Source organism: Leptodactylus fuscus, chromosome 10, assembly GCF_031893055.1.
Source record: "Leptodactylus fuscus isolate aLepFus1 chromosome 10, aLepFus1.hap2, whole genome shotgun sequence".
Classification (NCBI taxonomy): domain Eukaryota; kingdom Metazoa; phylum Chordata; class Amphibia; order Anura; family Leptodactylidae; genus Leptodactylus; species Leptodactylus fuscus.
The window spans coordinates 12,282,199-12,301,355 of NC_134274.1; the positions used below are offsets into that span (position 1 = coordinate 12,282,199).

Genomic DNA, 19,157 nt, shown 5'->3' on the forward strand with positions numbered 1-19,157 from the left:
GGAGAAGAAGGTGAGTGTTGCTGCAAGAAGGGGGACGCCAGAAGAGACAGCATAGGAGGAGGAACAGCCCAGTGGACCAGCAGGAGGTTGTTGCTGAATTTAGAGATGCCAAATTTTGGCACTTTCCATAAATGCATAAAGCCCTCCCCTGATTTAATTGCAATTTCCAACATTCTTCAATACCACTACAGACCTGTCCAGCATCCTATGCACACGGTTTGAACATGCAGGGACCAGTCAAAGACCAACTGGGTGTCTTCATTTGCCATTGAACCTGAAGCCAACAGCCTTGGGATTGAACCTGCAACCTGAGGAGCTCTTCAAATAGAGCCAGAGGATATACCCATTGAGCCATCACCTCTGAACAACATATATAGGTCAGTCCTTCTATATGATGTTAGAAACTGGTACATTGTCTGCCCCAAGAAAAAGTGGTGGCAGCAGAGAAGACGATCACCAGGATCCCATAGAGGAATAACGAGGGATCTACTGTGGATCCTGAGGACCCAGTGGGGAGGGGTGCAGCGCCTTTAGAGAAAAAAAGTTCTAGAATGTTCTGTACAGCCCAGGGATCAAACCTACAACCAGAGCACTTATCCAGTGAGCCATCTCCTCAATAAGCCAAAAGCACAAGTGTCCTGGGAACATGATGTCATAAACCCACAGCATAAACCCTGTGGGATCTCTGACCTAAGAATAACCTTCACAATGGTGGATACATGAAGGAGAGAGCAGAGGAAGGAGGAGAACAACACTGAGATCAAGACACCCCCCCCCCCCATGCCAAATTAGTATTTCTATTCCAAAAGGAACAGATTCCCAGCTATGGACAGTGCTATTGCGGCCTATCAGGCTTCCTCAGCATAGCGTAAGGATACTGATTTGGCAGAGTGAGAGCCTATAGACCAGGGTCAGGGGATAATCGTACACATCAGGGAGAGTGTGTGCCTACATAGGCAGTACAGAGACTTACAAGTCATTCCTGCTCTGCTAGGGATTCTGGGTAAAAAATATACAAATCTATTCTCCAGGATGTAATTAGGAGAACAGTGCACTCTGTACACTTCCCTCTAGAGGGCAGCATCCTTAACATCATGCGCAACTCAGTTAAAAAGTCTAATTAATCAGTATGTGGATTTAATTGCCAAATTAGTATTTCTATTCCAAAAGGAACAGATTCCCAGCTATGGACAATGCTGTTTCGGCCTATTGGGCTTCCTCAGCATAGCATAGGGATACTGATTTAGCAGAGTGAGAGACTATAGACCAGGGTCAGGGGATAATCGTACACATCAGGGAGAGTGTGTGCCTACATAGGCAGTACAGAGACCTACAAGTCATTCCTGCTCCGCTAGGAATTCTGGGTAAAAAATATGCAAATCTATTCTCCAGGATGTAAATAGGAGAACAGTGCACTCTGTACACTGCCCTCTAGAGAGCAGCATCCTTAATATCATGCATGACTCAATTAAAAAGTCTAATTAACCATTATGCGGATTTAATTGCCAAATTAGCATTTCTATTCCAAAAGGAACAGATTCCCAGCTATGGACAGTGCTGTTTTGGCCTATTGGCTTCCTCAGCATAGCATAATGATACTGATTTGGCAGAGTGAGAGCCTATAGACCAGGGTCAGGCGATAATCGTACACATCAGGGAGAGTGTGTGCCTACATAGGCAGTACAGAGACTTACAAGTCATTCCTGCTCCGCTAGGGATTCTGGGTAAAAAATATGCAAATCTATTCTCCAGGATGTAATTAGGAGAACAGTGCACTCTGTACACCGCCCTCTAGAGGGCAGCATCCTTAATATCATGCATGACTCAATTAAAAAGTCTAATTAACCATTATGCGGATTTAATTGCCAAATTAGTATTTCTATTCCAAAAGGAACAGATTCCCAGCTATGGACAATGCTGTTTCGGCCTATTGGGCTTCCTCAGCATAGCATAGGGATACTGATTTAGCAGAGTGAGAGCCTATAGACCAGGGTCAGGCGATAATCGTACACATCAGGGAGAGTGTGTGCCTACATAGGCAGTACAGAGACTTACAAGTCATTCCTGCTCCGCTAGGGATTCTGGGTAAAAAATATGCAAATCTATTCTCCAGGATGTAATTAGGAGAACAGTGCACTCTGTACACCGCCCTCTAGAGGGCAGCATCCTTAATATCATGCATGACTCAATTAAAAAGTCTAATTAACCATTATGCGGATTTAATTGCCAAACTAGTATTTCTATTCCAAAAGGAACAGATTCCCAGCTATGGACAATGCTGTTTCGGCCTATTGGGCTTCCTCAGCATAGCATAGGGATACTGATTTAGCAGAGTGAGAGACTATAGACCAGGGTCAGGGGATAATCGTACACATCAGGGAGAGTGTGTGCCTACATAGGCAGTACAGAGACTTACAAGTCATTCCTGCTCCGCTAGGGTTTCTGGGTAAAAAATATGCAAATCTATTCTCCAGGATGTAATTAGGAGAACAGTGCACTCTGTACACTGCCCTCTAGAGGGCAGCATCCTTAACATCATGCATGACTCAGTTAAAAAGTCTAATTAATCATTATGCGGATTTAATTTTCAAATTAGTATTTCTATTCTAAAAGGAACAGATTCCCAGCTATGGACAATGCTGTTTCGGTCTATTAGGCTTCCTCAGCATAGCATAGGGATACTGATTTAGCAGAGTGAGAGACTATAGACCAGGGTCAGGGGATAATCGTACACATCAGGGAGAGTGTGTGCCTACATAGGCAGTACAGAGACCTACAAGTCATTCCTGCTCCACTAGGGATTCTGGGTAAAAAAAAATATGCAAATCCATTCTCCAGGATGTAATTAGGAGAACAGTGCACTCTGTACACTGCCCTCTAGAGGGCAGCATCCTTAATATCATGCATGACTCAATTAAAAAGTCTAATTAACCATTATGCGGATTTAATTGCCAAATTAGCATTTCTATTCCAAAAGGAACAGATTCCCAGCTATGGACAGTGCTGTTTCGGCCTATTGGCTTCCTCAGCATAGTGTAGGGATACTGATTTGGCAGAGTGAGAGACTATAGACCAGGGTCAGGGGATAACCGTACACATCAGGGAGAGTGTGTGCCTACATAGGCAGTATGGAGACTTACAAATTATTCCTGCTCCACTAGGGATTCTGGGTAAAAAAATATGCAAATCTATTTTCCAGGATGTAATTAGGAGAACAGTGCACTCTGTACACTGCCCTCTAGAGAGAAGCATCCTTAACATCATGCATGACTCAGTTAAAAAGTTTAATTAATCAGGATGTGGATTTAATTGCCAAATTAGTATTTCTATTCCAAAAGGAACAGATTCCCAGCTATGGACAGCGCTGTTTCGGCCTATTGGGCTTCCTCAGCATAGCGTAGGGATACTGATTTGGTAGAGTGAGAGACTATAGACCAGGGTCAGGGGATAATCGTACACATCAGGGAGAGTGTGTGCCTACATAGGCAGTACAGAGACTTACAAGTCATTCCTGCTCCGCTAGGGATACTGGGTAAAAAAACATGCAAATCTATTCTCCAGGACATAATTAGGAAAACAGTGCACTCTGTACACCACCCTCTAGAGTGCAGCATCCTTAACATCATGCATGACTCCCTTGGGATTGAACCTGCAACCTGAGGAGCTCTTCAGATACAGCCAGAACACATACCCATTGAGCCATCAACTCAACACAGCAAACACGGCAAACACGGCAAACACGGCAAACACGGCAAACACGGCAAACACAGCAAACACGGCAAACACAGCAAACACAGCTCATTAATCATATATGATGTTAGAAACTGGTACAACATCTGCCCCAAGAAAAAATGGTGGCAGCAGAGGAGACGATCACCAGGATCCAGGACCCCATTAACAAGGGATCTACTATATATAGAACTGGAGGAACAAATGAAGAAGTAAGTCTAAGACCACCAGAAGACCCAGAGGGGGAGGGTTGCAGCATCTTTAAAGATAAAGAGAGGCTTAAAAATGTTCTATACAGCCCAGGGATTGAACCTGCAACCTGAGGTGCTCTAAAGCTATAACCAGAGCACTTATCCAATAAGCTAACTCCTCAATACAACATACACATAAGTGTCCTCATATAGGATGCTTTAAGCCCTGTGTAACCTCTGACCCCCAAAAGAACCTCTATAATGTAACCTGAGCCTGTCCAACTTGGTGTCTACAAGAAAAAGGTGGGAGCTGATCATTAGGATCAAGACCCCCATAGAGGATTAAGAACAGGACAAATTTATTTAGTATATGTCCATGATATATGACTGGAGGACCATCTGTGATGGTACGGTACAGACATGGTAGGGGGTGTATGTATTTAATTTGGGCCTCTTTGAATAGGGAGAACGTTTAAGCTCTTCATACTCAATATGATCATCCTTCAGGAGAGCAGTGAACGGCCAGGGGTCAGTAAGGGGATGGTTTTATCTGAGAACTACCCTCAGGTATTGGGCCCAGCTGTGATTGCCACCCCTGTACACTGCTGCAGGCTTACGTGTATGGCCTGGCTTCCCAGATAGCTCCCCTTGTATTTGTAGAGTCTCTCCATATCATTGGGTTTTTGCACAGTTTCTGATTCTCATTGTAACAAGGGAAGTTTTCAATCCAATGAGGCTTCTTTACCCCATTGTGTAGTAAACCAGAAACATCAACAATGACACCAATAGATGAAGCTAATAATAACCATCAGTGAGATATAATATACACTAGCTGGTACCCGCGACTTCGTCTGCGGTGATTGTAGAAGTGGGTATACACAGGCGCGGGTAAGGTTTTCGTACTGTGTATAAGGTATGGGATATGAAATGTAAGTTTGTATCTTGTTTTTGCTGTAATTCAGAGAATACGTGAGACTTTTGTGTTGAAGGTAATTTGTATTTGAGCTGCTATATATACGGTGTTGTGAGAAACTTTACATAGTGACTTTGGGACAGAGGTATTTGAAGTTCCCGCCGATGGCATTTTTTGATTTGTGTTTTTGACTCCCCTCCTTCTAAACCCCATAACTTTTTTATTTCTCCACTCCCAGAGCCATATGAGGTTTTAATTTTTCCTGGGACAAATTTTTCTTCATGATGCCACCATTATTTATTCTATATAATGTACTGGGAAGCAGGGAAAAAATTCAGAATGGGGTGGATTTGAAGAAAAAAATGCATTTCTGCGACTTTCTTACGGGCTTTGGTTTTACGGCGTTCACTGTGCAACCAAAATAACATGTCCCCTGTATTCTGTGTTTCGGTACGGTTCCAGGGACACCAAATTTATACGGTTTTATTTATATTTTGACCCCTTAAAAAAAATCCAAAACTGTGTTTAAAAATTTCTGTTTGAAAAGTCGTCATATTCCGACAGCCGTAACTTTTTTATACGTGTGTGTACGGGGATGTATAAGGCGTCTTTTTTTGCGTGACCGGGTGTACTTTGTAGTTCTACCATTTTCGGGAAATGTTATTGCTTTGATCACTTTTTATTCAAATTTTTATCAGAATCAAAACAGTGAAAAAACAGCGGTTTGGCACTTTTGACCATTTTTCCCGCTACAGCGTTTACCGAACAGGAAAAATATTTGTATAGCTTTGTAGAGCGGGCGATTTTGGACGTGGGGATACCTAATATGTATGTGTTTCACGGTTTTTAAATACTTTTATATGTGTTCTAGGGAAAAGGGGGTGATTTGAATTTTTAATCCTTTTTTTTTTTTTATATATTTTTTTTTACTTTTTTAAAAAAAAAAAAAAAATTTTTTGCATGTATTAGACCGCCTAGGGGTATTGACATGGGTGGGGGGTGTCGCGGATTGTCAGAGCAGTGGGGGTCGGCAAACATGGCTGCTCCGGAGCGTTAAAGAGAGCCTCCTGGAGTATCGTTAAGGTGAGGGGCAAAGTGGTAAAGTATATGTATATGAGATTGTGTGGGGTTAGGGATGAGGCTGTAGAGGGCAATATGAATTTTGTGGCTTGCTATGGTCCAAAGTGTGTGAGATTGCAGAGATGGTGGTGTGAGTTTGGGTTTTGTGGGGGTCCTGGCACAAACGTATGTGCGCTATTGTGATGAAAAGTAGCCTATTGTTTAATCGGGTGTATTAACTATGTTTGTGGAAAATTTCAGCCGAATCGGTCGAGCGGTTTTTCCGTGATTGAGGAACAAACATCCGAACATGCAAACATCCAAACACACAAACCAACAAACTCACAAACTTTCACATTTATAATATTAATAGGATACCTCCCAACCGTCCCCAATTCAGTGGGACAGTCCCGGATTCCGAGTCTTGTCCTGGTTGGATGGATGCATGTCTCAATATTAACTCACTAGCTGGTACCCGCGACTTCGTCTGCTGTGATTGTAGAAGTGGGTAAATACAGGCGCGGGTAAGGTTTTCGTACTATGTATAAGGTATGGGATATGAAATGTAACTGTGTATCTTGTTTTTGCTGTAATTCTGAGAGCACATGAGACTTTTGTGTTGAATGTAATTTGTATTTCAGCTGCTATACGGTGTTGTGAGAAACTGTACATAGTGTCTTTGGGACAGAAGTATTTCAGGTTAATATATTTCGATATACGACATTGTATGATATTTTATTTTCTGCCAGTACATGTAAGTTTTGGGCACAGGATACTCTTGAGCAAGCCACATAAAGTCTGGCCCTGTGCATGACAGTTCAGTAACTCCATGCGCCTCTTATTAATAGCTATTAACCTCATAATGTCCCTCACATTAACCCCTGTGTAAGAGTTACTGATATGTGAGAGACTTGGAGGTAATAGTTAAGTATCTTCATTATTGAGGTTTTTTATTAGTACCTCCCATATACGGATGAGAGCAGAGCGGAGTAGGAGGTCATTGGAGGATCTGAGGTTACGTGTGGGCAGGTAGCAAGAGATTAGTTTGGAGATATATGGAGGGGACAGGTTGTGGATCGCTTTGTATGTTAATGTTAATAGCTTGAACTCAATTCGCTGGGCTATGGGTATCCAGTGGAGGGACTGGCAGAGAGGAGCAGCCGATGAAGATCGGGGGGTGAGGTGAATTAAGCAAGCAGCACAGTTTAAGGTGGACTGGAGGGTGAGAGTGTTTGCTGGGAGTCCATGGAGAAGGGTGTTGCAGTAGTCTAAGCGGGAGATTATGAGGGCCTGGATGAGCATCTTAGTAGTTTCAGGGGTGAGGAAGGAGCGGATTCGATGGATGTTCTTGAGTTGGAGGTGGCAGGAAGTGATGAGGGGTTGAACGTGTGACTTGAAGGATATATCAGGGTCCAGTGTTATCCCAAGGCATCAGGCCCGTGGGACAGGGTTAAGTGGGGTTCTGTTAACTTTGATGGGTCAGGTGGAGGGGCCATACGGGCTGGGGAGAAAAGGATGAACTCCGTTTTCTCCATGTTGAGTTTGAGAAAGCGGGAGGAGAGGAAGGAGGCTATGGCCGCTAAACAATCTGGAACTCTGGCCAGCAGGGAGGTAATGTCTGGTCCAGAGATGTATATTTGGGTGTCATCAGCATAGCAATAGTATTGAAAACCATGAGATTCTATGAGTTGGCCCAGACCAAGGGTGTAGATGGAGAACAGAAGGGGTCCTAGAACGGTGCCTTGGGGGACACCTACATAGAGAGGGCGTGGTGAGGAGGTGGTGTGTGAGTGGGAGACGGTGAATGTGCGGTCGGTGAGGTATGAGGAGATCCAGGAAAGGGCCAAGTCTGAGATACCAAGGGATGAGAGAATTTCTAACAAGAGGGAGTGGTCGACTGTGTCAAAGGCAGAGGAGAGGTCAAGGAGGAGGAGGACAGAGTTTTATATTTCACTATACAACCAACCAAGTTGGAGATGATGATTCTATAATGGCAGCTTCAAGGCTAGTTCACACGTGTACAAGACATCGTCCGGCAGGTTTTGACGCTTCATGGTTTTTCCGTCTGCAAAATCCGACGGGATTTTTATTCCCATCTCCCATTGACTCCCGTTGTTTTTTGCAGGCGGAATCCGCCTGAAAAAAGGTCATGTTGCTTCTTTTTTCCGCTAGCGGAAAAAAAAAAACGCTAGCAGAAAAAAGAATGCTGGCGGTCTACATAGGACTCTATTGTATGGAGCTGGATTTTGAGGTAGATTCCGCATCAAAATCTGCAGCATTTTGCCCCATGTGAAGGCCCCCCCCCCGGGCTGTGTTGAGATAACGCCTGTTGTTTATGCCACGATCACTATTGATTGCAGAGATTAAGTCACCAGGATCAGAGGGGTTTTTTTCCAAATTTTTTTGCTCCGAGTCCTCTCCAGCTAATACATAGCTAACCTGAAATTGTAAATGAGAGGCTGAATGTGCACTGTGTTCAATGATCATATCAAATAGAAATTACATCAAGGAGATTAAAAAAAAAAAAAGTAAGACCATTGTGATGGGGGGGCAGTGAGATGTGACGCTGAGTACGATATGCAGCCATGGTAATCTGATTTCAGCATATTATACTTAAGCCTCCTTTGAAAATATCAATTTTCCATAGAAGGCGGAATTGAAAGGAAGAATAAGAAGTCAACAAAAGAGGCATTGTTTTCATGCGGGCCGAGGAATCTTCACATGCTCGGCCGGGGTGATCAATATAAAACAAATCACATTTAAAGGATTTTATATGATTGAAACTACAACAAAGTGCTAGGATATTGCTTTCCGTTTAGGACGGAGATGCCGAATGTTCTGAGAGTGTTATTGTTACAGTACACTAAGGCTTCATCTTGCTGATAGCATGCATTAAACTTTAAGTACATCACAGGCAGGAAACTAAACATCTTAAGATCTTAGCTGTGGCTGAGAATAAAGATCCTTAGAATTATTCGAAGTCAACGTCCACTTCAGCTGACTTTTTCAGCAGCATCTTACAAGATATTATTCGTAGGGGGGCATTATACAGGGACCCCCACATTTAACCTTTTAAAAGGGCCAGGATATAAAGTTTTTCCATAAGAAGGGAAGGGGAAGGAGAAAATAATTTAAAAAAAACACAAAAACATACTCAGTTATTCTCAGTTCTCCGGTCCACTGCGGTAACATGTGAACTTCTATGACCTTTCCTTTGATTGGTCTCTAATGATTGGACTTTCACAAGAACAAGCAGGGTCGGACTGGGGCGTCTAGGGCCCACCAGTGGAATTGTTTCTAGGGGCCCACCATCAGGACCCCTGCAGACCAGCAATACCGAGACAGGGCATGGAAAGTGATCAGCATGGCTCCTAGAAATGTCACCATTACCTGTAGCCACGCTGTCCTGGAAGAGCTGATCTGCAGAGGTCTTGGCTGTTGTATCATCACAGATGTAATATTGATGGCCTATCCTAAGGACAGACCATCAATATTACAAAAAGATGGGTAAATCCTTTAAAGATTTGTCCAGGAATTGGAGCGACCCATGTGCTGGAAGAGAGGTGTAAAATAAAAAATAAATCAATAGAAAGCGCCTTCACCTGTCCCCTTTACTCTGTTGTCCGCTGCCAGTGTCCATTTAGTCTCGTGCCGGCGCCTCCTTGCTGGGAGTCCTGCACCTCATGTGATCACTAAGACTAATTAGGTGCAGGATTTCCAGAAATAAGACCATGAGACTGAACAGACACAGGCAGGAGACAACAGGGTGCTGGGGACAAAAGCTCAATGAAAAACACTGCGTCTCACTGTTGTGCCTAATCCTCAAAGAGGACCTTTCACCATTTGGGGTACAGGCGGATTAATACACTGCTTGAAAGCTGACAGAGCGCTGAATTCAGCTTTCCCATTCTGTGCCACCGGTGAAGAGATATCGGTGCCATTACCGTAGCTATTCAGTGTCAGAAGGGCGTTTCTGACAGTCAGGAACGCCCCTTCCTCACTGTAGCGTCTATTGCGCTGTACTCTGAGAGGGGGCGCTCCTTACCACCCAGCCATGAAGCTGAGCAGTGAGGAATGCTCCCCCCCCCCCCCAGTACTTGTCTATGGACGAGCATTATCAGGAGGGGGCCTTCCTCACCACTCACAGTACAGCGCAATAGACCCTACTGTGAGGAGGGGCGTTCCTGACAGACTGTCAGAAATGCCCTTCTGACAGTGAAGAGTTACGGCACTGGCACTGATAGCTCTTCAATGGGGGCACAGATCTGGAAAGCCGACAGTGTGCTGAATTCTGACTTTCTAGCAGTGTATAAAACCGCATGTGCCCCAGGTGGTGAGAGCTCCTCTTTAACATCTCAAAATACTGTACACCACTCTATAAGGACAAGGCCTAGCACAGCGTCCCGCAGCCAAAAAGCGCTGTGGAAAAAAAACCCTGGCGGCAACATATCAGTCTTCTTGCAGCACTTTTTACAGAAACTCCACAGAGGTTTCCTCTGAGGACTTTCTGCTTCCATTATACCTATAGGGACACCACCGGTCTTTCTGTAGGTATAAGTGACATGCTGCGATTTCCAAAAACAGTTACTTAGACACTCATAGGGTGCGTTCACACGATGTAAAGTGGAGTGTGATCTGGCACATCTACGCGTGTCAGCAGTTTGCACGCTCAAAAAGATCCCATTGATGTCAATGGGAGTTACGCGCTTATACGCCGCGTTACTTTGCGCCTGCAAAATAACGGGCGCAAAATAACGTGGTGTATACGCTCGTAACTCCCACTGAAATCAATGGGATCTTTTTGAGCGCGCAAAATCTGACACGCCGTATACGTGCCAGATCACTCTCCATTTTACATCGTGTGAATGCACCCATACATATACATTCATATATACACACACAACCGGAGCACGAGGGGGGGGGGGGACCTGTGAGCGGGAGGGGCGGCTGCGGTCGCACCGCAAGGGAAAGCGGGGCATGGGCGCAGGCAGACATACGGGGGGGGGGGAGGCGCATGGGCGCAGTAGCGCATGTATGGGGGAAGGAACCTGGAGCGGGGGGGGGGGGTGGAGCCCTGGTGCGCGGGGAATGGGGGGGCGGGGGGCAAGCCGTAAGTAGGGAGGAGGCCCGATGGCGTAAGGAGGGCGGCGGATCATAGCTACCATGAGTTCGCTACATATAAGTGGCTCAGCGCCGCAACCAACCCACAGACTAAGTCGCGGGCACATGCTAGTATACCATATATAAGTCAAATATATACTTATATGAATACTATATATAGCCATACACTCACTCATATACATTATTATAGCATATATACATTTATATACATTCATATATAAGCCATATATATACATATATGAATACTATATATACTCCCCTATATACATACACTCACACATTATTATAGCATACTGTATATACACACACATACCTGTATATACACACACATACCTGTATACAAACATACAGTCCTCACACAGTATACAAGACACAGACTTTAACCCTTAAGTACTATCATGGTGTCTATCATAATGATATGTGTATGGTAGTGGTGTATGACAGACACCATGATAGGACTTAAAGGTTAAAAAAATGGACACATATACATATTACACATTACATTTTACCAAAAAATGAAAAAAAATATATATATATATATACTCACATTTGTGAAGTAGAAAGATGATGATCGGATCGCAGCAGCAGACTTCTCTCTGTCCCCTCACAGTACGATGTGAGCGATGACTCACTGCTGGGAGGGGGAGGGGGAATTCCGGGCAGAGAGTTCTACATAGGAAGGTAGCAATAGCTACTGCAGCTGCAGTCCCGGTGTCTTCAGTTCTCCCTGGCAGGAGGCCCCTCGGTGTAAGTGTCGGGGCCCTGTGAAACTGCTGGCAGCCGGCCATCTTTAACCATTACAGTGCTGCTGGCAGCCGGGGCCCCGAGCTTACAGATCCGGCCCCTGCCACTATCAAGTGCTCAGTTTGCCAGTGCAAATGCATTGGTTCAGGAGCCCGACCCGGCCACTGAAAAGCCCGATCGGGCCCCTGACCAATGCTTCTGCATTGGGGAAATGAGCACTACGGTAATAGTCAAGGCTGGGGCCCACCGGGGGATCCCCCGGCTCCCCGGTGGGCCAGTCCGACCCTGAGAACAAGACCCAAGGAGGGCAGGACTGGACAGCGGTGGGAGACCCCAGACCACAGCGTACAGTTGAGGTTTTTTTTTTGTTTTTTTTTTTAACATGAGATTATGACTTAGGCTGGAAGAAGCATCGAAGTACCACAGGACCGGACAGCAGCAGTGTACATCCTGGACAAACTCTAAGGCCATAGCTAATTTTGAACTCTGAGAGGCACAACTTTTTTAGTTTTTTTGCTTTTTGGGGTGTTACGTGGGAGTTTTCACTGTGTTTTTACACACAGGCAATATTTGAATCCCATATTCCAGGACAGCCTTAGGCTAAGGTACCATGTAGCGAATGCAGCAGAAAACTGCCGCTAGAAAAAAACTGATTTCATTCTCTGCGGAATTTCTGCCCCTATTATACCCATACGAAAAATGCCAGTGTTTCTGTGAGTATAATTGACATGCTGTGATTTACAAAAACAGTACGGTTTTTCTGCAATGTGTGGATAGGAATGGCCAGAATTCAATCCACTTTGCAGGTACACTGCATGGGGCCCCAGCCTAAAAGGGGTTCGATATTGAGATGAGTAAACCGAGCCAAGATTGTTGCAAATTACAAATGACCCTGAGATTTTGGTGGTTCTCCACCCATTATTTGTTATTATACACTGGGATCTCTTCAAACCTTACAATATAATTATCAGAAGCCCAGGGAAGAAGAATAATAAACAGTCATACTTGCCTTCCCATATCTCTCCTGGACTTCTTCTTAAAGAGGACCTTTCATGGATTTGGGCACAGGCGGTGTTATATACCGCTGCAAAGCAACAGTGCGCTGAATTCAGCGCACTGTCTGCTTTCACGATCTGTGCCCCAGGTGAAGAGCTAGCGGTGCTGGTACCGTAGCTCTTCACAGTCAGAAGGGCATTTCTGACAGTCTGTCAGGAATGCCCTTCTTCACAGCAGCGCCTATAGCGCTGTACTGTGTGAGCGGGGAAGAATGTCCCCTCCCTCTTCTCACAGTACTTGTCCATAGACGAGCACTATCAGGAGGGGAGGGGGCGTTCCTCCCGCTCTCACAGTACAGCGCTATAGGCGCTGCTGTGAAGAAGGATGTTCCTGACAGGCTGTTAGGAACACCCTTCTAACTGTGAAGAGCTATGGTACTGGGACTGATAGCTCTTTACCCAGGGCACAGATCGGGAAAGCCGACAGTGCGCTGAATTCAGCACACTGTCAGCTTTCCAGCAGTATATAGAACTGCCTGTGCCCAAACCCATGAATGGTCCTCTTTAACAATACTTCTTAGATGAAGTCAGAAGACCAAAGTCATTCTCAAAGGCACAATGACAGCCTCACATGTGGCACTTAGACTACATAATGCTTGCACCATGACATCAACATGCCCCAATCGCAGTCCTCATCGGTGGCCTGGGGTCACTGACGTCACACTGGAAGTCAGAAGATGCCTCGGAAAGAACATCAGGTGCTTTGAAGGAGACCAACATAGGTTGAGTTAAGGTGGCTTGGGGTAGCAGCACTAGCGACTGCCACAGGGCCCGGGACATTAGGGAGCCCACCAGGCACTTGATTTTTTTATTTTATTTTTTTTAAATAGGCAGTTACCTGCTGGAGTAACAACAACAAGTAAATGTCCCTATTTACTTACCGATCCCTGGTCCTGCTCATGGCCACCTGTGCTTCCCCTTCCCCTTAATTAAAAATAGTTACAAAAAGTCCATGTCATTTAAAATGAAAACAGAAAAAAAAAAAATTAATTGATGACTATTGTTGACCATATAATTTTTGAAAACGATAAAAATGTCCGTATCCGTTACCATAAAAAAAAAATAAATTTCTAAATTAATTTTTAAAAACTTATAAATTTAATTACAATTAAGAATATAAAACTTAAGATACAACAATAACAAATAAGGAACTTTCCTAACTTATTATTTAATAAATATTAGTCGTCAGTCTCTCAAGTACTGGGATCTCCATAGGTCACAGACTTATTTTTTCTTGGTTCATGCCTCGGAGTCAGATCCCACTAGATTTGTTTCCATGGCTGCAAGTGAAAAACAAAGAGTCGCTTATCTTGTAACGTCAGAAGGGCCTGTGGATATACAAGTTTAGTGCCATTGTGTCTCCTCATCTATCATGCATGCAATGAAATGGCGCTGTGGGAGAAAAGCGGAACTGACAGCAGCGGAGCAGGGCACCTGTAGGATTTTTCTTTGGTTGAGTTTTTTGTTGTTGTTTATTTAGTCATTGTTTACCTTTTTGTTTTTCTTATTAATTTACTAATAAAAAATAAACTTTAAAAAAAACAACTGTAGTCTGAAAATTTCTACATAGGTATTTTACTGACGTGATCGTCCAGGATAGTTTTTTGTTCCAATTTTCCATAAAAAGTGAAAAAAAAAATGCTGAAATTTCTATGGACATTTGTTTTATTTCCACTTCTTTCTTCAAATCCCACAGCATAAATTCCACACCCAATGACCTCTTCATGAGTCTTCCCCTATGTGTAATTTCAGTCTAAGTGACACATAGGGAAGAAGTATGGGGATTTGTGAATTTTTGGTTACAAGGTATCAGCACTAGAGATGAGCAAATACTATTCGAAACGGCTGTTTCAAATAGCACGCACCCATAGGAATGAATGATAGGAATGAATGAAAGCGGCCAGCACACAGACTTTGCCGGCGGCCGGCCGCTTAACCCCCTGCGTTCATTCATTCCTACGGGTGTGTGCTATTCGAAACGGGAGTTTCGAATAGTACTCGCTCATCTCTAATCAGCACCCATCCTGTCTGGATGGAATATCACCCAGACCCGGTTCACATCTGCATTCGGTAATCTGTTCGGGGAGCATGCATGGGAACCCCCCAAACGGACTACAGAATGCATTGGCAAGCTGTGTGCAGTGAAAGAACACAGACCCCCATCGACTATAATGGGGTCCGTTTGTTTTCCGCTCGGTCTCCTCACGAGTCATGCGGACAGGAAATTAGATTGTGAAGTACTTTTCTGTCCGCATGTTCTGTGCAGAGACCACGCAGAAAACTCACGTTTGGTAGTCCGTTGCAAAGCAACTTTGCAAATAGGGATGATCCAAAAACATGCAGATGTATCTACCCCCAACCCCCCCCCCCCCCCCGACTGTTCTCCATTTTTAGATGAGCAAGAACCAATATTAACAATGTAACACGGTAACACACAGTGTTTAACTACAGATCAGAAATACTAGTTATCCATCCAGTTGTGGCAAATTTTCGTGAAGGATTTTTGCCACCGATTCTGCATCAAATATCTGCAGCCCTTCACAGTCTGGTGCTAGAAAGTAGAGTTTTCACACATAGTGAAAAACTGCACAGATTTTAGGGCATACTATACAAAATTTTAAAATGGATTTCTCTATTTTAATTGCAAAATCTGGATTCACTGGACATGGACATGAAAACAAAGTTGTCTAAACTTCAGCAGGACTAGCAAACAAATCCTGCCATTCTCGCAGTGTCTGGCCTCAACTGTCTTACAGACCTGTGACATCACCCCCGGAGGCCGTAAGAGGCCAGAAGACCCAAGACAAACCAGGAGGCAAATCAAATCGCTAACAGCTTTGTCCCCTCACCTCATTCAAAACACATGCATACTTAGCTTGAAGAGCTGTCGAGAGGAATAGCTGTTCAAAGTGCAGGTCACCTTAAATTTATTGAGATTCAGTATTGTTACAGGGTTACAGCTTTTATTGCATGTGAATTGGGTCTAATTCTTCTTGTTCTTTGTTTTATTTAGACTGCAGAAATCATAAGTAGAGAAAACAGAGTGTTATCTATAATAAAGCGTGAGAGATAAAGACGTGAGATAACCTTATACAATTCTACACAAACCTCATCCTACATGAATCTCAGACCTAGTTATAATGTATCCTCACCTTCATCTACACCTGAAATGAATCCCGTTGGCAATGTGACCCTATCACCCGCAATCTTTTCTCCTTTTGATTTTCCATTAGATGTTCAAAGTGACAAAGCCACGGTGCTCAGGGGATCTCTTTCACCTTGAGATGAAGCTTTGTCAAACTTCCCGGCTTCATAAAGCTTAATACCTTGCCCTTGTGTTAGGTTTATTCTCATGCATACAGCTTGTGGCCTCCTCTAGTCACAACAAGGTTCCGGAATATAAATATTTTATTGCCGATCTTATCAGTATAAACTAGAAAATAACCAGCAGTTCTAGAAAAAGAAGCGTATTCTATACTTCTCATACATGGCTAAAAGCAGAGTTTGGGCATGGGGCGTGTATGCTGGCACTGGGAGTCCCTTTGGCACTGCAAAAGCTCCTCCTCAGGGTCAGATTATTGGGAGTACTTGCCCAAGGTCCTCCACTACCTTGAGAATTTCTTACTTTATTTCATCCAGGCCTGTTTAATCTTTTCTGCTCTCACCTTTAGGACTGCACTCCCTCGAGGAAATGGGGATCTCCTGATGGCCATTCTATGAGCCTATGCTATACCTCCCAACAGCCGAATCCTCATTCGCAGGACATTATTAAAACATACTTAGTTCCATCCTAGAATGACCACAAAACACTCAGTTTGGGACACATTTGCATAAGCACTCCCTTTTAAGAAGGACTTTGCACCTCCTCTATCAACTTCAACTCTTTGTACCTTCTACAGTTTGGTTTCAGCACAGTTAGAAATTTTGCTCTAGCACCTACCATAATTTTTGCACCCCATGTGATGATTAGGGTCATACTATCAGGTGGGCAGATCCAGACTCTTCAGCTCCAGCCTAAAACCAACCACCTAATGCAATGTTGGGTACTGAAACTAACAGCATCGATTGATGAAGATAGATAAGGGCTAGAGAAAAAGTTCCAACTGTGATGGAATCAGTGGAGCATAATTTCTTGAAGGATACAAAGAGTTAGGGTTGGAGAAGGTGGGGAAAGATCCCCTTTAAGGTCCATTTTGTTGACATCCCCTAAAAAATGGGATTCCCTAGTTTACCAGATAGATTACAGTATGCGCGGTGTAACCATTGATTTTTTTAGATGGATTCACAATGGGCAGATACAAGGCACAGATGTGAATCGTGTCCATAAAGGATATTTTTTGTAATTTATACCATTTCCTGCTTCTAGCCAATTTTCTTCAAATCCCAGAAAACCCCTTCCATTAGTTCACATAGTGTGAGATAAACAACTTCCATTATCCTCAACAAGTGGAAAGCCTTGGATTTAACCTGAGGGGCCAATAAATTATAATTCGACAAATGGAATTTTTATGATTTTAAAAGCATACGTTACAATTTACAACCTTATAAATGAGGCTACCGACCGAATTATGACTTTCACGGGATTTGACATTTGTAGCCATTTGTGAAAATGTCATTGTTATCTGAAATGGTAAGAAACTCACAAGAGCCAAGGTGGTGATAGATGGTGCCAAGAGCCTACGGGCCAGAGACACAGAGTAGTATCCTGGTCAGATGCCCGATTGGGTTATAGCCCTGGGACATCTGCAGTAATATAAGTAAATATAGTCCCATTGTGACCCTTTTCTCGTTGCAAACAGATCATATAGCATTATTACTTCCTAGTAGTTGCCTCATCCAAATGGCCCACCAACAATGAGAAGACATCCTGCTCCTACAAGCTTTCTCTCCATCTTGCCTTGACCAATCTCTTCCCTTAAAGAAGTGACCCTTAAATAGGAAGCCATCTCCCAAACTGGCATCAAACAGGCCACTGAATGGGAAAGCAACCTACAACTTCTCCTGAGGTGCAAATTATGGGCACAACTTAATTGGAATTATCACGCTTTCCATTTCTGGAAGGAACCAGAAGACTGTGATGACCTGCACCAATATGAGCATGCATAAAGCATATTATCAAAACATGGTGCATGATATGACATAACCATTAAAAGTTATGATACACTAGCCTGCTAAGCCATCTTGCTAACACGTGCAGTCGGATCAGAGATTTAACCCTTCCCTGCTCCACAGCTCAATGTGTGGGTCAGCATCATCTTACACAAGGACAAGTCCAGTCCACCAGACCTTACTTGCATTCGGGCTCATAATTGAGGTTCCACCATATGGAGGAAGGGAAGGATTCCTCTCTATTAAGTCAATATGCCCCAGTAGGACACAAGGACAGGGGCGCTAACACGCTAACATCCTACAGTCTTTTAAAAGTCATCATTTTCATGTTCACCTATGCCAACTATATAACTAGTCCATATGTCTAGGATAAGATATCTAAAGAACCATAACTACAAGTGCTACATAAGTAGCAAAAACTGTTTAGATGCCTATGTCCCTGTGTAATCAAGCGCAGGCGTCACTGCGCCCATTGTCTACTAAACCTCCTGTCAAGGACCAGCTAGCTGAACATTGTGTGCTCGAGTTAGCACTAAACAACAACTCACAAGAAGATAAACATATCATCTCATCGACATAAACTGGCGATGGCTAAACGTACAGGTTGCAATAAAAGAAAATTCTATAGTTCTGGGACAAACAGCAACGTCTTGTATTCAGCTGCAACTTACCGAAGTAGCATTCTTTCTTCTTGATGGAGTAATACAGGGTGAGATGAACTTGTGATAGGAAAGTCTTGCCCATGGCAGTCTTTTGGGTAGCGATAGAGTGGATATAACTATTCAGGGGATCCTTCCCCGGGGAAGCATCTGTGTCTGTATACAAGGGCCAGGCCAGTAACTTGTTGCATTAGTAACAGTGGATACCAGGATCTGCCCTTTATCTGAGCCTGCGCTGCAACCATGAATAATGAATGCCGTTCACATCTCATCACTGGAATTCTATTCATTCTATTCAAGGACTTTATTACCAGTCTTACTAAACCTTCAGAAGCACGAAGGTTATTTAACCAGACGCTGATACTCTCAATGTCCGAATGTCAACCCTTACCATTGTCATTGTATTCACGGGGACTAATTTTTCAGCCTGGATTGAATTTATCTCACATTCACCCGGCACGGAAGTTTAAACGAGGATTTGGGTATAAACGATTCATTTCCCCGACTTTAATATTTAAGTCTGGGCTCTTAGTTCAGATTGTTTCCTTCAGCAAAGTTAACAGTGGAATCTCGAGGC

General features: G+C 43.7%; 1 protein-coding gene across 1 annotated transcript in view; it reads right to left on the reverse strand.

Moving 5' to 3' along the window:
* C10H10orf90 (chromosome 10 C10orf90 homolog) overlaps window positions 1-18,725 on the reverse strand; it is a 71,372-nt gene extending 52,647 nt beyond the window's left edge. The window contains exon 1 of the mRNA XM_075288071.1: window positions 18,593-18,725. Coding sequence (XP_075144172.1) covers window positions 18,593-18,665 — 73 coding nt within the window. The 5' untranslated portion in view covers window positions 18,666-18,725. The remainder of the gene's footprint in view (window positions 1-18,592) is intronic.
* Between the last annotated feature and the right edge of the window lie 432 nt (window positions 18,726-19,157).